The 20,545-nt window shown below is 63.7% G+C and overlaps 1 protein-coding gene across 2 annotated transcripts in view; it reads right to left on the minus strand.

Moving 5' to 3' along the window:
• The window catches only part of BCR (BCR activator of RhoGEF and GTPase), an 86,154-nt gene that overhangs the window by 44,085 nt on the left and 21,524 nt on the right, over window positions 1–20,545 (minus strand). The window contains exons 1-2 of one of the 2 annotated variants that reach the window (XM_061385562.1): window positions 2,961–3,041; window positions 2,258–2,424 (exon numbers count right to left, since the gene is read on the minus strand). In XM_061385562.1, coding sequence (XP_061241546.1) covers window positions 2,258–2,424; window positions 2,961–2,985 — 192 coding nt within the window. In that variant the 5' untranslated portion in view covers window positions 2,986–3,041. Of the gene's footprint in view, window positions 1–2,257; window positions 2,425–2,960; window positions 3,042–20,545 lie in introns of those variants that run through there. The other variant, XM_061385561.1, reaches the window with a different exon arrangement.

Consider the following 20,545-nt stretch of genomic DNA (forward strand, 5'->3'; position numbering starts at 1 on the left):
GAGCCTGCTTGAGCGGCTGACGAACGCGTAACCTCGCTGTCCCTCGCAGAGACGAGGGACGTGTGTCCACTGGCACTCACCCGGGCCTTGGGTCCCCAGCTGGCACTGCACAGTCGTCGTTCCAGGGGAACGCAGACACGCCCAGCGGCCCCTCTGAGGACGAGCGCCAGGAGGGAGGTGCTCACTGATGCTCCGCGCCGGGACAGCCTCCTCGGGTCACAGGACCCACCCTACTGCCCACCTGGCTCCTCCCCCAGTGCCCCGGGCAACTCCCCGGGAACCCCTACTCACCCTGCGGGCATGTGTTCCTGGAGCTGACCTGCACCCCCAGTAGGCCAGCGAACCCCCGCATTGCCATGGGGTCCCCAGGAAGGTCCTCCTGACCCCCCACCACCCGCCACCCTGAAAGGGCCCAGGCTCGGCGGCCCCCACCCTGGAGGGGCGGGATTGAGGGGAACAGGCAGGCAACCCGGCCCTGGCGGATGGGGGATCGGGCGGCCATGACCGCAAGACCACAGTGCTTCCTGTGGGCGCCAGGAAGCCCCAGCCGCATCGTCCTCAGACCCACAATCAGAGACGAAAGAGGGATGTGTCCCTGCATGGCCGACGGGGCCCCAGAAAGCCAGAGCTCTCTGCCGGTCTCCAGGGCCTCGAGCCCTGGACCACGGGGCTTCTGGAACAAAACCATGCATGCCTCATCCGGTCCCGTCCCCGTCTCCCCCAGGTGCCTCCTGAAAGCCCCCTGGGCCAGGTGCCCGCTTGGGGCTGGAGCCCCCAGGCCCGACAAGCAGGTGCAGCCCTCTCGCCGCGCGTGTAAGGCGAGACGAGTCTGAGGGCTCCTGGTCTGGACAGGCTCCCCAGCAGGTGGGCCCCCAACTGGGGGTAAATGGTGGGGGGGCACAACCCCAAGTCAGCGTGCCGGGGGCCTGAGGGCAGGGGCCCGGGCAGGGGCGGGAGGTCATGTGCCAGGGGAAGACAGCCCTCAGGGACCACAGACAGACAGGGAGGACCGTCCCGAGTCCAGGGATCGGCCGTTAGGATGCTCGTCTGTCCCAAGTCACACCCGCAAGGCAAGGTGAGAGAGGAGACCTCACGAAGGGCAGGGCAGGGGCCGAATGGCTGAGCTGAGGGCGGGGAAGGCTTCAGAGCCGCCACGGTATGGCCTCGAGTAAGTCACTCTGCCCCTCTGAACCTCGGTCTCTTCGTCTACGGAACGCCGGGGCTGGCCGTGTGGGTAAGCCGCACCAGGCAGGCATGTGTTCACACGGGCGCCCACCTACCGCCCCCGTTTCAGGGGGAGAAGCCTGCCCGGCAGGGGGAAAGCCAAAGTGTCAGTGGCTCAATCACGTCTGGACTCTTTTGCAACCCCACGGACCGCAGTCCGCCAGACTCCCCCACCTGTGGGATTCTCCAGGCAAGAATCCTGGAACGCGTGGCCATTTCCCGTCTCCAGGGGAAGCTTCCCGACCCAGGGACTGAACCCAGGTCTCCTGCACTGCAGGCAGATGTTTTTACCGTCTAGGCCAGCAGGGAAGCCAGAAATCACAGAAGCCAAAGGAAAACGGCAGTCCTGAGTGAAGGCGCCGGCCCCACGGGGGGGCCGCGTGGTGAGGAGATGTGGTTCCAGCCACGGGGGAAACCTCAGCCCTCGCTCTCATTGCTAAATCCGGGGTGGAGACGCCCCAGAAACAAGCTGAGTGGGAGGAGGGAGGTATCGGTCATCGGGGGCAACACCCGCGCTCAGCCCAGCAGGGCGGGCCTGGGAGGTCAAGCGGGTGCCCGGCCGGGCCCTGACGCCCCTCGGGGGCACCGGCCTGAGGGGTGAGGCCACGAGGACCAGGAGTCAGGCCTTCACGGCCACTGCCCGCGAGGGAGGGCACTAGGGTGGTGCCAGCTTCCACTCGCCACGGATCTCGGGGCCTCAGTTCCATCGCAGAGCAGAGGGGATGGCGGGAGGGTCACTAAAGACGGGCAGGCCCCCAGAGAAAGACCCCAGAGAGCGGGTGAGCCATCTCAGCAGCTCCTTGGGCAAGAGGGGGGGCTAGTGTGCTGGGGGGGGGCCTGGACCCGACCCGCCGTGCACCCTGCCGGCCGAGACAGAGCCCCGGGACCCCCGCGTCCGCCCTCCGCCCCCCGGGAACCCCGCGTCCGCCCTCCACGCCCGCCCCCCCGCCCCATGCACCCAGATCCGGGACGAGGGCCTCAGGGAGACTGGACCCTCGGCGGCCCCCTCTCCCACCCTCCCGCCCCGACTCACCGCTCTGCTGGGCTCTGCCGCGTCCCTGCCACCCCGGGCCTTGCTGCTGAGGTGGGGTGAGGAGGCGGGCGAGTCGTCGATGTAGGGCAGCCCGTCCTGGGGCCGGCGCGGCTCCTCCGCCCGATCCGAGGCACAGCCGAACCCCGGTGGCGTCCCGAACAACGCATCTGCAAGTGCAGGAAGCAGGGGCGTCAGAGGCAGGGAGGGGCCGAGGGCTGCCAGCCTGGGGGGTGGCACCCCACCTGTCCCCTGCGGCCTGGAACAGGGGCCTCGTAGAGCCGGACCTCACCTTCACAGCTGACTCTGCAGGTGGGCGGGGTGGGGCGCTCCCCACACAGCGTGAGGCTGGGCCTTTGATCCCCAGGTGGGGCAGTGGGGCCTGAAGGGTGGACCCCAAACGCTAGAGTCCTGCTGTCCAGGGATGTCTTTCAGCCCCATCTGGGGGGATCCTAAGTGAACCCACCGACCCAGGTGCAAGGCCAGGAGACAGGCTGTGCCCCCCTGCCCCCCAGCTGAGAGTCCCCACGAGCAGAGCATGGCTTGTCCTACAGCAAGCTCTCTCCCCAAACTGGGGAGGGGGCGGTACCTGACCACAGAGCCGACACCCTGTTCCTTCAGGCGCCAGTCAGCGCTCCCCACACCCCGCCCCCACAGATCACAGGCCACATGGGCTCCAGAGCCCGCTTCCCAGAGCCGTTCTTACCGAGCGGACTCCCTGGCTGGGCCATCAGCCCGCAAGGGCCCGGCCCGTTCCAGCCTCACGTCACGGCCGCCCGTCCACTCCTCCTTTCAAAGGGCGCCCGGGCCTTCCAAGAGGTCATCCCAACGGGGCTCGGTCACGTCACCGTGACGCGCCCGCTGGCAGCCCAAGGTGACGGCACAGGCGGCCTCCGGGGCGGTCAGCCCCCAGGTGGCGACACCTTCCGGCACCAAACGTTCTGCGTGCTGGCGGCACCCAGACCGACCCGGCCAGGTGGGGCCCAGTGCCTGGCACCGGCTTTCCGGAGCCTATTAGAGCAGAGGACAGGCCTCACTGCCTTCCACGGGCGCCGCGGGGACGAGCTGCAGGCCGAGACGGGCCACCGAGCTGCGGGCGCCTGCAGGCCAAAGTCCCCACTCCCTGCCCCGCCCCTGCCTCGCCCCACCCCTCCAGCTCCGCTCCCGGAAGGTCACCATCCTCCAACAGAGGCCCTCAGCCCTGGCTACCCGCCAGCGTCACCCAGGGGCTCAGAAAGCGTACCCCAGGCGGGCCCCACACCTACTGACCGAGTCAGGGGGTGGCCTGGGCCCTGGTGGCTGCGAAGGACCCCCGGGGGCTCCAGCCAGGGCAGAGAGCCTGCCCCGCCGCCCCCCGGCCCGGCGCTGTGCCTGGGGCCCTGGGGTCTGCACTCGGGGGCCCGTCACCAGGGCCAGGCTGGGCTCTGCCTGTGGGTCCACAGGAGGGTCCCGGTCCTCAGGCCGCTTCTGGGGCGAGAGCCGCAGAGGACGCTGCGGGCTGCACCAAGGCACCCTGGGCCTCTTAATCCACCATCTGAGGGGCTTCAGGGACCAAGATCACTGCGCTGGGTGTCACCCTCCGGCCCTTGGACTTTAGGGTCTCAATTTTTATTATTTTTGGCCGCACATCACAGCATGTGGGATCGTAGTTCAGCGACCGGGGATGGAACCCACGCCTCCTGCACTGGGAGATGGGAGTCTTAACCACGAGGCCACCAGGGAAGCCCCTGGACGGTGGGTTCTGTACCGTCCTGAGGGGGCAGCCCGAGGCCATAGTCAAGCACTGCCTCCTGAGAAGACCCAAAGGCCCAGCTAGCTCTCACTCAGCGTTCCTGAGGACGGGGCGGGGCGGGGGCAGGGGGCACAGAACCCTGGTCCACACCCACCCCCCAAACAAGTCTGATCCTGCGTTCCTCTTCTTTCTGGAATCACATTTTTTTTTTTTTTAAGGAAAATAAATGTCCTCCAGCGGGGGGGCGGGGAGGAAGGTCGCAGACTCGAGAGGCTCCGGTTCCACCCAGGTGGCAACACAGCTGAGACAGCGCCGGTCACCCAAGCCATCCGCGTCTCAGGTTTGCTGACTTGAAACTGGGCCCAGAAACTAGACCACGGACAGAGCCTGCCTGGCGCTGAAACGTCCCTGTCGCCCAGCCCTCCCCGCTAGCGCAGAATGGCCAGCGTCCACACGTCCCAAGAAACCTTCAGCTTTTCTTTTTTTTTTTTAATAACCATGTTGTAAAAAGTTACCATATTCTTCCTTTTGTGGAAGAACATGACCCAAGCGCGTCACCTGATTTCCAGGCCTGTGAACGCACTGAGCTCACGTCCCAGGTCAAGTCAACACGGAATCCCCAGTGAGAACCTCGGGATATCAGGGTCAGGCTTGGGACCCCAGGGCTCACCCTCAAGAACCGCAAGTGTTCACATGTGTGACTTCCTCACGTGCTGGTTCCACAACAGCATCAGGGCTAAAGCCCGGTGTAAACCGAAGTCCTCGGTGAGGGGCCGCTGGCCCGTGTCAAGAGGGGCTGGCTGTCGGTGCTGCCGTGGAAGCTTTGCCCGGCCAGGCCAGTCCGAGGGGCCAGGTCTGCAGCCAGACGCCAGGGGTCACAAGGTGGTGCCCTGGAAACTGAAAACCCAGCCGTCTCCCCACTCTGCACACATCTCCCCAGTGGACACTGGTTAAGGGAAGCAGTGCCATCAAGCCTCGGTCGTGGCCAGCCGGCCACCCCTTGTGTCCTCAGCCAAGGGCTCAGTCTGCCGCCCTGCTCATCTGGACTTGACACCCCTCATTTTGATGACTGCCCCTCCCCACCCCGTCCCAGGCTGTTCTGATGCAAGCGTATCACAGGAGGAAAGCCCCTCGCCCCCGCCTCCTGCTTCTAAGCAACACGCGGGACCTGTCTTCCTCTCGCTCTGCAGCTTCCACACCCGACATCCCCCCGTCTTGAGTGTAAGGCACGATTTGGGATGAGAAAGGCCGCTGTCTGCCCAGAACCACAGCAGAGCGAGAGGCAAGGCATGCCCTCCACTCCTCTGACTCCTGCGATCCCCTGGACTGTAACTCGCCAGGCTCCTCTGTTCATGGGGTTTCCAGACAAGAATAACTGCAGTGGGTTGTCATTCCCTCTTCCAGGGGGATCTTCCCGACCCAGGGATCGAACCGAACGAACCGGTGTCTCCTGCATTGACAGGCGGATTCTTTACTGCTGAGCCACCAGGCAAGAGAGGAGGCTCAGCTGAACAGCTCACAGTGGGGAGGGGAGGAGGAGGGACGGAGTGGGGCTGAGTCACAGCTCCGGCTGAGTGTGGAAAAGCTGAGTGTGGAAAAGCGTTTACACAGTGAAACCTGAAACCTCCTCTGCAGGCAAGCAGCCCAGCACTCTGCGAATCTACAATCCATTCTGACACCTGGAGAAAAGGCAGCCTCCCTCCCCACCCCACAGAAAAGGCAAAGGAGTAAGTCCGGGGGGTGCCAAGTTCACGTCCCCTTCTTACACCTGAAGGGCAACACTGGTTTTTTAAAAAAAAAAAAAAAAAAGAGTCCTTCAAAACGTCACACACAGAACACCTACAGGATCTAGCAACCCCACTTCCGGGTATGGACTAGGAGGAATTCAAAGGAGGGTCACGCCCAGGTATCTGCAGGCCCACATTCACAGCGGCCAAACGGGCGGGAGCACACGCCTGCCCGCTGAGGGACGACAGACACAGGATTCAAAGCGGACACCGCTCGGCCTTAGAAAGGAAGGCTGTCCAGCGCCGGCAGCAACGCGGCTGAGTAACCCCGGCCAGGCCCGGAAAGGCAGGTTTACCCTCTGACCGCATTGCTCTTGTTCAGTCGCTCAGTCGTGTCTGACTCTTCGGGACCCCGTGAACTGCAGCGTCTGTTAATTTCATGGCTGCCGTCCACGGGGTCGCAAAGAGTCGGACACGACTGAGCGACTGAACTAACAGGCTGAACTGCAGCACACCAGGCCTCCCTGTCCTTCACCATCTCCCAGAGCTTGCTCAAACTCATGTCCATTGAGTCGGTGATGCCATCCAGCCATCTCATCCTCTGTCGTCCCCTTCTCCTCCCGCCTTCAATCTTTCCCAGCATCAGAGTCTTTTCCAATGAGTCAGCTCTCTGCATCAGGTGGCCAAAGTATTGGAGTTTCAGCTTCAGCATCAGTCCTTCCAATGAACACCCAGGACTGATCTCCTTTAGGATGAACTGGTTGGATCTCCTTGCAGTCCAAGGGACTCTCAAGAGTCTTCTCCAACACCACAGTTCAAAAGCATCAATTCTTCAGTGCTCACTCTATGAGGTCCCCAAACAAACTTGTATACACAGAACAAGGAACAGGGGTTACCAGGGCGGCAGTTAGAAGGGAATGGAGCGATATAGTTTAACAGGGTGAAGTCTGGTTCAGGAAGAAGACGACTCCTGGAGCTGGACAGCGGGGACGGCTGCACAGCGATGAGAACGTGCCTCGTGCCTCCGTGCTGGACACGCACAAGCACTCAAACGGCACACTTGACTGTAGGCACACACTCCTGGGGCCCCTCCTGCCAGTGGAGGAGACGCGAGACCCGGGTTCCAGCCCCGGGTGGGGAAGATCCCCTGGAGGAGGAGATGGCAACCCACTCCAGTGTTCTTGCCGTGAAAATTCCATGGACGGAGGAGCCTGTGAGGCTACATGCAGTCCACGGGGTGCAAAGAGTCGGACACGACCGAGCGCACACACAGATACACACGTGCCTAAGGGCCCTGCCGCCCTGCCCATCCCCCTGGCGATGTCGGGGGAGCGGACGAGAGGGGCCTCATCTCTAGCAGCCCCTCGGCAATCACAGCCAAAACTAGCACGGAACGGGGGGTGAAGTCAGTCAGAAAGAGAGAAACAAGTATCGCAGACACATGGAATCTAGAAAAAGGGCACAGATTAAGTTCTTGGCAAAGCAGAAATAAGAGTTACAGACGTTTACAGAACAAACCTGTGGTTACCAAGGAGGCGGGGGGCAGGCTGGGAGACTGGGACTGACATATACACGCCATGGCTTCTTAGACACAAAACCCACAAGGCCCTCCTCGACAGCACAGAGAACCCTACCCAGGAGTCTGTGATGACCTACGTGGGGAGAGAATCTAAAAAACAGCGGATATTTATGTAGAACTGATTCACTTTGCTGGGCAGCAGGAACCTAACAGTGTAACGCAGCCGCACTACAGTAAAAACTAAAAAGAAATCAGCAGAAAATGAGCACAGAATCGAAACATCCAAGGGGGTGCTGCCTGAGCGGCGGAGAGAGGCCTGGGTGAGGGACATCGGGGCTCCAGGACACCCCCAACCTGTGAGCTCCTTCAGCAATAAAGACGATGAAGGGAAGGCTGGGCCTTCTCTGTAGAGCAGATCCGGGCGTCACACAGCCCCACTGTCTCCGCTGGGCTTGCATGCCCCCCGCCCACGCGCACACCCCCCACCTGGGCTGGGTGCGATCCCCGCGCGAGGGCAGGACCTGGTCCATCGCAGACCACTCCCGGGAACCGCCCAGCACGTGCCTGCAGCCCTCAGATGCTGCGCCCCCTGGCCTGAGACAGCCTGGCCACAGCTGCCCGGGAAGCACCAGCAGCCCCAGGAACTTCGACATGCCCCTCCCCATTTCCACATGGAGCGAGACCCCCTCTGAAGCCTCTGCCCGGCCCCCTGGGAACCCCGCCGCAGGGTTCCGTGGGAACATGTGCAAAACGGAGCTCGGAGCTCGGACCATGGCCGTTCGTGTCCTGGGGGCGGACGAGCAAGGCGGGGGGCCTCCTGGACCCGACGTGCCTGGAGTGTCCCCAGCTCCAGCCTGGGTCGCCTGGCGGCCTCCGGATCCCAGCCTAGGTCCCGCCGTCAGGCCAACGCGCCACCGGGGGCGAGTCCGCAGGTGGGCGGCCCTCGGTTGGGGGAGCAAAGGTCCGTGGCCTTCCTGCCCAGAACACACCAGGGAAGGACAGAGTGCGGGGAGCGGCCCAGCTGATAAGACACGCCCCCGGGCTCAGGAAGACACAAGGGCTGGGGTGTGCAGCAGGAAGACCCCAGCCAGGACGTGTTTATTTACGAAGGTAAAAGCACCCCAGACGGCCGCTTCCTTCCGGCGGTCAGCTCAGAGAACCGCTCCACCAGGCCCCTCAGGCTTCCGCCCTCCCCGCCCAGCCCCACACCCCGCGGTCCTGGCCCCTGGCCCAGCCCGGCGCTGGCGGTGCTGGGCTGGGTACTCTCGACGCTCGTATTCCCGGTGGCTAGCGGTGGGGCGGGGGCCCTGCAAGGTCGGCTCGCTCCTCTGAGAGAGGCTCAGAACGCTGGGGTGTGGGGGGGTCAGGGGCCCACAGTCCCCACGGGACACAGCTGGCCCTGGACCCACAGTCATCCTCTGCTTTGAGCCCTCCTGGGGGCTCGGTGGTCAGGAACCCGCCTGCAGTGCAGGAGACTCGGGTTCCATCCCTGGGTGGGGGAGCTCCTCTAGAGGAGGGAATGGCTCCCCTACTCCAGTGTTCTTGCCTGGGAAAGCCCACGGACAGAGCAGCCTGGCGGGCTACAGCCAGCCCCTGGGGTCGCAGAGTCAGACACGACTGACCGACTCAGCAGCAGCAGCAACCCGCTGTCCCATGCGCTGAGAGCAGATTCGGGGTCCAGGCTGGCTCCTGTACTTGCGGCAGCGCCTGGAGCACAGTCAGGGAATGCCTGTGCTGCTCAGGAAAGTAAGTTTTCCAAACAGTGGAAAACTCTCACATCTTTGATGTAACAAGTGGGTATTTTTGCAAAATTCCCGCTGACCTTTGCCCTACACTGCCTCTGGGCCAAGCACAGGGCTGGCCACTCATATCAGCTCCTTGAACCCCCCCCACCTCCGTCCCCTTAGGAGGCAGGAACTTCCAGACGCCTGTTTTTCAGACGGGGACACTGAGTCCCAGAGAGAGAGGAACTGCGTCCGGGTCTGCCTGTGTGAGCTGCCCAGTTCAGTCAACTTACAAACACTTCAAAGCAAAGGCATTTTTCAAAAGCCAAAGTGGCAGCCACGTGACTCCGCGATTCTCGTCCTGGGCATGTGTAACGTCCTGGGTATGTGTAACTCAGGTGAAAGCAGGCACCCAAACCGAAACTTACTACCAGAACGTGCACCCGGTCTTTCGCAACATTTCCAGAACAATCAGAATGTAAAACAACACAGGCATCCATCAGCGGATGAACGGGTCAGGAAGGACCAGTCAGAAGCCTGGGGCGTGCGCGCGCACCCTCTGCCTTATGAGATGGAGACCACCGAGACGCTGTAGAGCACAGACTCGACTCAATGTTCTGGAGATCACCGAGACCTGCTGTAGAGCACAGACTCGACCCAATGTTCCGTGACAAGCTGGACGAGCAAAGGACCCGAAAGAGTACACAGGGACGTCCCGAGTGGGAAAGAACCCGCCTGCCAACGCAGCAGACGCGGGTTTGAGCCCTGACCCAGGAGAGCCCACAGGCCTCAGAGCAGCCACGCCCGTGGGTCACAACCACAGGGCCGTGCCCTGTGACGAGAAGCTGCCGCAAGGAGAAGGCTGCGCGCCAGAGGAGCCCGGCTCACCCCACCAGAGAAGAGCTCACGCTCGGCAACGAAGCCCCAGCACCGCCAGAGCAAAGGACGGATTCGATTATAAACCAGAATAAACAAGTACAAGCTCAGCCGAGTCGCCTCTGTGGTACGCCCGGGACTGACACGACCTCGTAAATCGACGACGTGAGAGCGCCAGTCGCTCCGTCGCCGCTGACTCTTCCCGACCCAGGGGGCTGCAGCCCGCCAGGCTCCTCTGTCCATGCGATTCTCCAGGCAAGAATTCTGGACTGGGTTGCCATTTCCTTCTCCAGGGGATCTTCCCGACCCAGGGATCAAACCCACGTCGCAGGCAGATTCTGTACCGTCTGCCATCTTCACTTTAAATCTATCATACTCTTGTAAAAACAAAACAAAAAAACCCTGACTTGTTGATAAATACATGGACATACCAAAGGGGTATCCATAGAAAGGAAGATTATTGGCTTAGGAAGACCACAGCGTGGACGAACCTCCCAGCTTTATGGCAGGAAGTGAAGTGAAGGTCGCTCAGTCGTGTCTGGCTCTTTGGGAGCCTGTGCCCTGTACAGTCCATGGCACTCTCCAGGCCAGACCACTGGAGTGGGTAGCCTCTCCCTTCCCCAGAGGATCCTCCCAACCCAGGGACTGAGCCCAGGTCTCCCGCATTGCAGGCGGATTCTTTACCTGCTGAGCCACCAAGGAAGCCCAAGAATACTGGAGTAGGTAGCCTTTCCCTCCTCCAGAGGATCTTCCCAACCCAGGGATCAAACTGAGGTCTCCCGCACTGCACGCGGATTCACCAGCTGAGCCCCAGTGAGGGCAGCCCCCAAACGCCAGGCAGCGGCCTGACCCCATGTACACGAAACGTCCACAACAGGCCGGTCCACAGAGGCAGAGAGCAGGTGCCCGGGGGGTGTGGGGCTTCCTTGGGGTGATGAAACTGGGAAGTGGACAGGGGAGGCGGCTGGCTGCCCAACACTGCACCCCTGAGCCGTTCACGTGAAAACCTTTCCTCTTCTGTTACATAATCTCATCTCCAACGTACAAAACGGAAAAACTGTTTTTGTCTCTTAAACCAGGAACCTGGGAACATAATCCAGCTGTTTCCTGACGAGCTAGAGCGTCGTTCCGGACAGACGTCAGGACGGCCTGGCACCGGGACCCCGAGCGACCGCGGGCAGAGAGCCGGGGCCGCGCGTTCTGACGTGGCTGGGTGGTTCCTCTGTTTTGCCTTCTTCCACCGGCAGGCTGGCAGCTGTCCCTTCCTGCAGCCACACCACACGGGTCAACATCCTTTTCCAGAGAGATGGCCCCTGTCCAGTCGGCCCCTGCAGCCCAGCGGGGTTCTGTGGGAGGAGGAGGGGCAGAGAGGGCACCCCAGGAGCCAGCCCTGCCAGCCCTCAGGCAGCCACCCAGACTGTGAACCAGCCTGGCAAGTCCCTGCCAGGCACAGAAGGCCCCAGGCTGGCTATGGACCACCCCCAGGCCAGAAAATGCAGTTGGGAGGGGCCTGAGCTTGCCCCACCCTCCAGGCAGCCCCAGGTGCCCTGAGCCAGGCTGAGCTCTTGAGGGTGAGGCCACAACAGCTTGTCCCACCCAGCTGGGTGGAGACCAAATTATCAGGTCAACTTGGCTAGCCTTCCAGCACCAAAGCCCACATGCCCCGAACAGCACCCACCACATCATCAGAGGACTTTCCTCTGTCTCTGAGGACCCACCCAACTGTGCCTTTGGCTCCCAGATCCCCTGGGGGGTGGGAGGTGGAAGGTCACCGATGCTTCGGGCCCAGACAGAGGCTGCAGGACCAGCTGGGAGCAGCCGCAGCCCTCGGCCGAGCCGTGACCCGGACTCTGCATAGACTGACTCTGTGACACTGCGCAGTCTGGCTCCAGACAATCAAACTAACATTTATTGAGCAGCCCGTCCCTCGGGCCGGCACAGTGCCGGACGCAGGATGGCAGGGGCACCCAGCCCCAGCCCTGAGAGCCGCAGAACCCCAGGAATCGTGTGACGAGGCCACCGACGAGGGGCGGCCGGACCCCCTAGGCGGGCAGCAGAGAAGGAAGTCTCCCCCAGGAAGTAACCACGGGGTGAGGGGGCAGATGCCAGGTCCCCTGGGAAGGACAGAGGAGGAGGAGGCCAAGTGAAAACAGGGGCTGAGACTGGGAGGGTGAGGCCACAAGCCAAGGGGTGCACAGGGCCACCCGGAGCTGGGCGTGGAGGAAGGACTTTCTCGGAGCCTCCAGAGGGCCTGGCCCTGCCCTGCCTCTGTTCCAGAACTGGAGACGATTCACATCTGTCGTCTGAGCCACAGCCTGCGGTCGTTCTGTTTGGGCACCCACAGGAGGCTGAGCAGACACAGCCTGTGGCCTGGAAGAGGTGCCGCAGAGCCAGCGGAGAGAGGGCTGCCGAGGAGACCGGAGGGCTTTCCAGGGGTGAGGGCCGGGTGGGACAGAGGAACCAGCAGGGACACCCCCACGGAAGGAGGGGTCGGAGCCTCAGGGGACCCACGCTCGGGTAGGGTGACGTGCCGGAACACAGCAGGGGGCCGCAGTCCTGCTGGGAGAGCCGGGGGCTGCGGAGGTCGTGAGGGTGGGCCCAGGGGCAGGCGACGCTGGCGGCACGTCTGGGTGAGGAGCTGGACTGCGGCCGGCTTGTGACGGTCACTCCAGGGGAGCGGGTACAGGGCCCGGCTTCAGGGAGAAGTGACACTGACAGGCAACAGGAACTGGCCGACGGCTCGGACACGGGAGGAAGGGCCAAGAGGACAGCGCATCCCCACTGCTGGCGTCTTGGGCCCGGCCACGGGGAACCAGCCACCGGGCTGTGGTCTGGGCGCCCAGCCAGGAGCTGCGAACCTGCTTTGAGACCCCGCTGGGTCTGCAGGCCCCGCTGGACCCTCTCCCGCAGCAGCCGCCCAGGGCTCGTCTCCTCTTCCTCCGCAGCCCTGGAGTGGGGCCTGGCCCTGCCTTTCCCAGGGGCAGAGGCCCTGGCGCCTGGCCCCAGGCCGCCCAGAGCGAGTGCCCGGGTGCCCTTATCTCAGCTGCCGGCCCAGTTCAGAGGAAGCCCGTGGCCTGTACGGGCCGCTCGGGCACAGACTGCACAACAGGAAGACATGTGGGTGCGGAGCCCTGGGCACCTGCCGCCTCGCAGTCACTCCTGCGCTGGGCACCACCCGCCCCGGGGTCCCCAGGACGCTCCTACCCAGGCTGCCTCCGAGCGGGCATCAGCCCTGCTGACCTGGTTACCTGTCTGCAGGGCTCTCGGGAGACTGCGGGTGGCGGCTGGCAGCCCATGGGGTGGATGCTGCTCTTCCTGGGCTCAGCTTCACCTCTGGCTCTGGCAGGATCGGGCATCCCTGACTCTGAGCCACCCTGTGATCGGCAGGGTGGGCAGAGGCTGCGAGGGGGCCCACCTGCCCACCTGCCATGGTGCTGGGTCTGCCCAGGGATGACCCTTTCACTCATCGGGGTGGGAGGGTCCCCTCGCCCCGGTGATGAGCCCAGGGCAGGGGGCTGAAGCCCAGCCCTCGCTGGTCCTCTGGGCATCCGTGCGTGGAGACGGTGCCCTCGGAGACTGGGCATCAGGGGGCCGGCAGCCTGGCTGCCTGCAGCGGGCCCAAGGTCAGCTCCCCCGAGCCACATGTGGAGCAGTGAGGGAAAGCAGCTTTCCCCAAGTCTCAGGCACCCTCCTTCCGTGCACACACGGGGGACATGTGACCGTGAAGGGCCTGGACCAAAGGTGGGCTGGGAGCCCAGAGCAACACACACGCGTGTTACTTGGGGCTTCTTCTCTGTGCACCTCCGGGCTCCACCCACTCGGTGGACACCCCCCTACCCTGCTTCTCTGACCAGGCCGGCAGCCGGCTGGCCACGACCCCCGCCAGGTCAAAGGTCAGACTCCAGGGCCCCAGCTCCCAGGTCTCACGCCAGGGACTCAGGGGCATGGTCTGAGCGCCTTCCTGCCCGTCTGTGCTGGTGGCTGATCGGGGCTTTCCCTTGGGGGGGCATCCCTAGGAGTCTGTGAGGCAGCCAGGGGGACCCAGGGTCCTCATTTTCAGCCTCTACGGTCTCCTGCTCCAGCCAATCGGAGGGTTGGGGGAGAACCCTTGTCTCAAGGAGGCCAGGGTGTGCGACTGCCAGCCGCCCGGTCATCCTGCACCCCAGCTGCCCCCGCCCCCGACAGCAGCGGGCATGCGGGTCGCGTCCACCTTCCCAGGCTCTGCCATCAGGAAGCCTGGGGGACCGTCGGTGCGGCTGGTGCACCCCAAGGGCCTGAGACCCTCCTCGGGCCTTCACGGTTCCCCGCCGTGGTCTTGGTTCACGCCACGCCAGTTCTGACGGCTGCCCCAGAGCCCTCTGGAACCAGGCAAGCAAGGCCGACACAAACACAGCCTCCACCCAGGCTGGCAGGCTCCTGGCCCACATCCTGCTCTCCTTCTTTGGGACCTGGAGGCCCCGCTGCAGTGGGGCCCCTCCCCGGGCGGGGCAGGGCGCGGCGTCTCCTGAGAAACCCTGCAAGCCGCCTCCTCAGGCTCCGTGATTCACTTCCTTCAGGCGCCCCGTGTGCTGTTTTCCAGCACAATCTCTCCTTACGTATGAATCAAGATCCTGGATCAGGCCTTGTGCTGCCATGACTGACGTGAATTTTCCCTTTAGAAAACGTTCTTCCCACAGGACCCAGACGTTCTCCCATCGAGAGTGAGTGCACGTGAGGCCGCGGACGTCTCTGTCTCATGGCGTGTCTCCTGTGTCAGTGCGTTCTTGGCAGAGATGAAGAGGCGACCAAGCCGTGTGACAAATTCCTCGGTCTATGGTGACGGCAAGGAACAGCCAGGTTATGAAACTGAGGAGAGGAAGGTGGCGCCCCTCCTGGTTACTGGGGCCAGGGTCAGCAAGCTACAGCTTGGTCCGGCCCATGGCTTGCTTTTTTGTAAATAAAGTTTTATTGGAACGCGGCACTCTCCGCAAGAGGGACAGGTGCTTTCAATCTGGGCTGGTGAGGCTGAGAAGCTGCAACAGACACCACCTGGCTTGCAGAGCTGAAAATGTTTAACAGCTGGCTCTTTGCAGAAACAAGGTGTCCGACCCCCCCACACCCTGTTCAGGATATAAAGCAGAGGTGCAGAGGCCCCAGCAGAATGGCTGTACGTACAGGATGGGCAGTTTTATCTTTCGAGTTAGGTTTACCATGAAAATGCCAGCACCCTCACTTCCACCTGAAAGGGGCCAGAAAGAGTGAGTCCGGAGACCCAGGTCTGGCGGAAGTGACGTTAGACCTGCCTGGAGACCAGGCGCAGGTCCGGCGGGTGGTGACCGGAGGCGGCCCTGCATACGCCTGAGCGACAGGACACTCTGAGCAAGGAGCGGCCTGCTGTGTACACATCTTCACCTTGAGCTTGGAAAAGTCCCCTCGAAGCCAAAAGCCACGCAGTCCCGGAGCTGCCTGAACATGCCGAGCGCCTCAAGGGGCAGAGAGCAGGGCCTGGCAGAACGCACTGGAGATGCGGCTTTGGACAGCGTGCGTGCAGACTGGGACTGAAGGTGCCTCTCGCTGCCGGTGTCCACCCGGCAAAGCAACGGGCGCTGTCTTCAGGCGGAGGCGGGGAGGGAGCCGCCGGGGGTGCGTCGCCCTGGGGTCCAGCCTCGCAGAGAGGATGGGGCATGAGCAAGCATCTGAGCTGCCCAGGGGCCAGAAGGAAGGACATCTTGACTGCGAGCTTGCTGAAACGTGGACGAGCTGTCAGGGAGCGGGACACAGTCGCATCCAGGGAGGCTCTGCGAGGAGAAGCCGCTTTCACGTGCGTCCTCAGTGCTGGGTCTTCGGCTGCCTCATCATTAGTGCTGGCCTCGTCGGCTCCCCCACCCAGAAGAAAACCTCTCCCCCTTTTGATTCAGCATCTCGCTCTCTCCTGAGATGCCCCCAGATCGATGGCTGGTCAAATCCCAGGAGCATGGAGCCCCTTGAGAACGTCCAAGGTCCTGAGTTATTGCAGGTTTGGTCTCTGGGATGGCTTTTATTTTTGGCTGCACTGGGTCTTCACTGCCACACACAGGCTCTCTCCTGGTTGCATCGAGCGGGGAGTACTCTCTAGTCGCTGGGCATGGGCTTCTAATTGCAGTGGCTTCCCCTGATGCAGAGCAGGGGCTCAGCACAGGCAGGCTTCAGCAGCTGAGGCAAGTGCACTCAGCGGGTGTGGTTCCGGGGCTTAGCCCTCCGGGGCCTGTGGGATCGTTCTGGATCAGGAATCAAACCTGTCTCCTGCATCGGCAGGTGGATCCTTTACCCCTGCACCACCAAGGAGGCCCCGGAACAGTCCTTGAACTGAAGGCTCTCTGCAGAGGCGGAACCATCTCACAGGGTCCAAGCGCTGTGCTGAGACCCTTGCTAGGTCAGCTCAGCCCCTGGCGGCCTTGTCAGCCTGGGAGTGGGGTGGGGTGGGGTGGGGGTCCCAGCAGGTCCCGTTGACAGGAAACCAGACTCTGCCCATCGATGGTAACAAACGTCCCACCCGCATGGTGGGGGGCTGTGCCCGTGTGGGGGCATGCGGGAAACCTCCGGACCTTCTTCTCAAAGCGAAGCCGAAACTATTCTAAGAGAAAGTTTAAAAAACAAAAGAAAACAGACACTCCCCACCCCGACCAAAGAAGTCACTGCCAGGATGTCCCTCAGGTCGTGAGATCCCTATCCCGCCCTCCGGGCCCATCTGCCTTCTGGACCCCTGGACGAGCCCCCTGCACGCGCGCTGTGCAGAAAGCACGGCCGTGGGGAGTGGGGAAGGGCGGCGGGCGTTCACACCTCTGCCCAGGAATCTCCCACGTGTGACAGTGCTCCCGGTATTCCCGCCCCACACCTTCCGAGGGTGCTGGTGACTCCGCCGCCCCAACTCTCCAGTGGCTTCTCCTGCGGGAGCCCCCGAGCCTGGCCCAGCTGACTGCTATGGGCCGGCCCTTGGGGAGCCCCAGGGCCCCGACAACTCAGTGTCCAGCTCGCGATGCCGGGGAGCACCTCCCTGCTGCCCTGGGCCATGCCCTCCCCGCTCAGCCTCGTCTTTGCCCCATTGAGGCCTCCTCTATGGATTCTGCCGTCCCAGCAGGGCAGCCACAGCTGCACGTTAAATTCCTGCCCGCATTTCTGGGGTGGGGGGAAGGCTTTGGGCTCCCCAAACGTGGACATCTTTGCCAACACGCGGATTCCTGGGGCTGGAGGATCCCAGAAGCTGCCCCACGTGCCAGACCCGCCTTCCCGGTCGCCTGGAGAGCCCCACCGCCAGCTGTCACCCACCCCGCACAGCAGGAATCCGGCAGGAACGTGCCCCGCGCCCTTCCCTGGATACCAGGGCACATGCCCCTAGTGGTGTGGGGCTCCTGCCTCTCCGCAGTGGGGGCCGTGGGTGGGTGGGTGGTGGGGGCAGAGGGTCTGGGACCAGCAGACGGGGCAGCGGAGGGCGTCAGGAGCCGACCGTTCCCCTCTGTGTTCTCGTTTGTCAGCTGGGAGTGACTCGAGGAATCTGTAGGGCTGGGCTGGGACCCACAGTTAGGGCCGTAACAGCCGGTACGTGGCAGGCACCTCGCAGAGGAGGGCCTTTGCATCTGACTTGATCCGCCCCCTCCCGTCCGCAGAAGGCTGGGCCATGCACCCTGGACAGGGCAGCCGGGTCGGGAGGGGTGTGTGTGTGGGGGGTCCGTCCCGGGGGCTAAGCTAAGCTGACTGTGCCCGCCCCGCCCCGCCCGTGGCCGTGGGAGCAAGCCTGGAATCCAGCACCCTGCGTCCCTCCCTGGACACCGAGGAGCGTGCGGGCTCGCCAGTCACGCCCCGCCTACGCCTGCTCCCACGTCTCTGCTCCGGTTTCAGAAGGGGAGCCGGACACCAGGCTAGAGTGGCGGGAGGAGGGGGCTGGTGGGGGAGGAAGTCCCAGGAGAGGAAGTCTTTGGGGTCTTCCCCGTCCCTCTGGGATGCCCCCAGCCTGTCCGAAGGCCGTTCGTCCCCTGCACGCCGCCCTGCCTGTCTCCTCCAGCCTCCTCTCCCGGGGACCTGCTCGCCACCCACCGGCCCATACCTCAGCGTGACGTGACCCCTAGTTTCCTGTCACTCTCCGGCAGCTAGGAGCCAGGGGAAACAGGGCTCAGCCCAGGCTGGCATCTGCAGATCCCACAGGCCCGGGGCAGGCGCCTTCTGGATGCTGCTTTGCCAAGCATAGGGCCTCGCACCTCCTCCTCAGGACTTGTGGCCAGCAGACCGGCTGAGTCCTCTTTCTAGCAATGAGAAGCCTGGGGCCCAGTGAGACACAATCAACAGCCCAGGTCACCCAGCTGGGCGATGGCGGGGCCTGGCACGTTGAGTTCTGCACCAAGCCAGACGCTCAGGTGCCACTCAGGTGCCATCCTGCCAGCCGGAGAGGCTGGGACCTTGGGGCGGACAGGGCCTGACCTGGCTGGGGGCTGCCAGTCATCTCTGGGACTCTCTGGCTGGTCAGCAAGCCCACCTGATGGGTTCCAGCCTGTCTCGGCCTCAAGGGGAGACACCGGACTAGGGGGACACAGCGCCACCGTACTGTGGGAATGTCTGTGCCTGGATGGCACTGGTACCCAGCCCGTCACCTCCTGCGTCCAGGTGCCCCCATGGGCCGGGGGTCACCCGTGTGGGTGTGGCGTGTTTCTTCTGATCCGGCCCTGGGTTGGAGGGGTGGGATGGTGCCTGCAAGGCCCGTGTCCCACCGGTCGGTGGCCGGAGCGGGGAGAGGACTTGCATGTGGGTTCTGGCATCTGGAGGCAGGTTGGGAAGCAGGTGGAAGGCCAGGGGGCTCTTAGGCACAGAGGGTGGGAGAAAATCCAGCAGAGGGCCTCCTTTCGGGTTGGGGGCGGGGGTGTCAGATTTTTCAGGGAGGGGCATCTCAGAGTGCCTCCCCCATCAAGGCTGAGGGGTGGTCCTGCAGCTGACTCCCCAGGACCGAAGCGGGCAGTGGCAAGGGGCTGGCACGTCACCCGGCTCTGAGGCGCCCCGTGACACTTCGCTGGACACTGGCCAGCCCAGGTGCTGGCCAGGTTCTAACCCGTCCCCCCCGAGAAAGGCTGGTCCCATCACACGAGATCCTCAAGCCACTGTCTGGCTCCACGCGGCTCAGGGCTCGGCCGTCTCCCCGCCAGGATGCACCGTGGCCGGGTAGCTAGCAGGCCAGGGGCTGCCCATCTGCACTGCCCATGCAGCCTCTCTGGGGGGGCCTGCTGGCCTGAGTTCAGCCGCTCAGATCGGGCCGCTTCCCCATTAGACCGCCCTGGGGGACGTGCCCTGGTCTCAGCCGGGAGCAGGTGCGTCTCAGGCTGGAGCGAGGTGAGACCCAGAAACGGCTGGGGCTGACTCTGGGCCTTGGAGACGCTTTACAAAGTGTTCGATGTGGGAAGGGTCTTTTTGCTGGCAGGGTACTGGAGAACGTGGTCGGGTTCCTTCCTGGAGGAAGTGGCTGGAAAGGGCCTGACACATGGAGGCCTGCGGCGGGTACCAGGCCACTGTGCGGGTGGGTGACCTGGATGGTCTCCACCCCCACTCCCGGCAGGGAGTTCGCAGTGCCCGGTCGGGAGGGACAGAGACCTCGGGGTCGGCAACCTGAGGTCCAGGAATCGGGCTTGTCTTCTCCAGGCCTGTCTGGCAAGTCCGAGCCCAGATCCCGTGGCTTTAAAACAGGACCCTAGGAACTGCGAGCCTGCGGCATGCGTGATCTGGGTGAGCCGGGCTGGGATTCCACCACGCGGGGCGTTTCTGGAAGATGTCCTAGGTACAGCACTGGGGTCAGGCACCCCTGGGAGCACCTCCAATTGCCGTGTCCTCCTGATTCTTGCGAGAAGGGCCTCCTCCTGGTGGGCCCGGGACCTCCTGCGGCGTGGGGGTCCACTCTGCCCATGTCCATGGGCTGAGTTTCTCTGCAGGACTCGTCTCTCCCCAAAAGTGTTCAGAACTGATGCCCCAGACCCCCGTGGGGACCTGCTCTCCAGGCTGGCCTGCAGGTGGGCCCCCCGCCTGAGTCAGGGTCTGGCAGCTGTGCCTGTCGTGGGCATGGCCAGGCGGGCTGCAGAAGCAGGATCAGCGCCCAGCTAGACTGGGGACTGAGCCGCAGGGCCAGGGCAGGCTGGCGCTCGCGATGACAACTGGGATTATCACCGGAGGCAGTAATTCCCACGTTGACAGTTTCAAGTTTCAGGTCAAGAGCTGAGGCCAGTCCTCCCATGGCCTTTGGATGAGAGCCTCGCGGCTTGTTTCCCGCCTGCTTCCTCAGCTGCTTTTGAGACCCCGAGCCCCAGGGGGTGGGGAAGCCCCTCTTGGGTCTGGGACGGTGTGTGGGAGAGCCACGCCTTCCTGGTGGGAAGCTCTGAGACCAGGGTTGGTGGGGGGGATGCGCGTTCAGCCTTCAGGGTGGACCAGAGGGACGGGATCGCCAGGCCAGGGTCCCCCCCAGACTCACGGAGGCCTGACGGGTGCCACGGGCCTGCGGCCATGTGACCCCAGCCCCCAACACGGGGACGACACTTCCCAGCACTGCCCGCCCCCCCCAGCGAGTGGCCCCCACCCTGTCCCCCAGAGCAGAGCCTGCTGCCTGGCATGGACGCGGAGGGTGGCACTGAGGGTCCTGGGCAAGCTGGGCTGGGGCGGGGTGCATGGTGCGGATCTCGGGGACACGGAGCCGGCAGCCCTCATGGGCTGCACCACGTGAACAGCTGA

This window comes from Bos javanicus, chromosome 17 (assembly GCF_032452875.1).
Source record: "Bos javanicus breed banteng chromosome 17, ARS-OSU_banteng_1.0, whole genome shotgun sequence".
In the NCBI taxonomy this organism is placed as follows: Eukaryota; Metazoa; Chordata; class Mammalia; order Artiodactyla; family Bovidae; genus Bos; species Bos javanicus.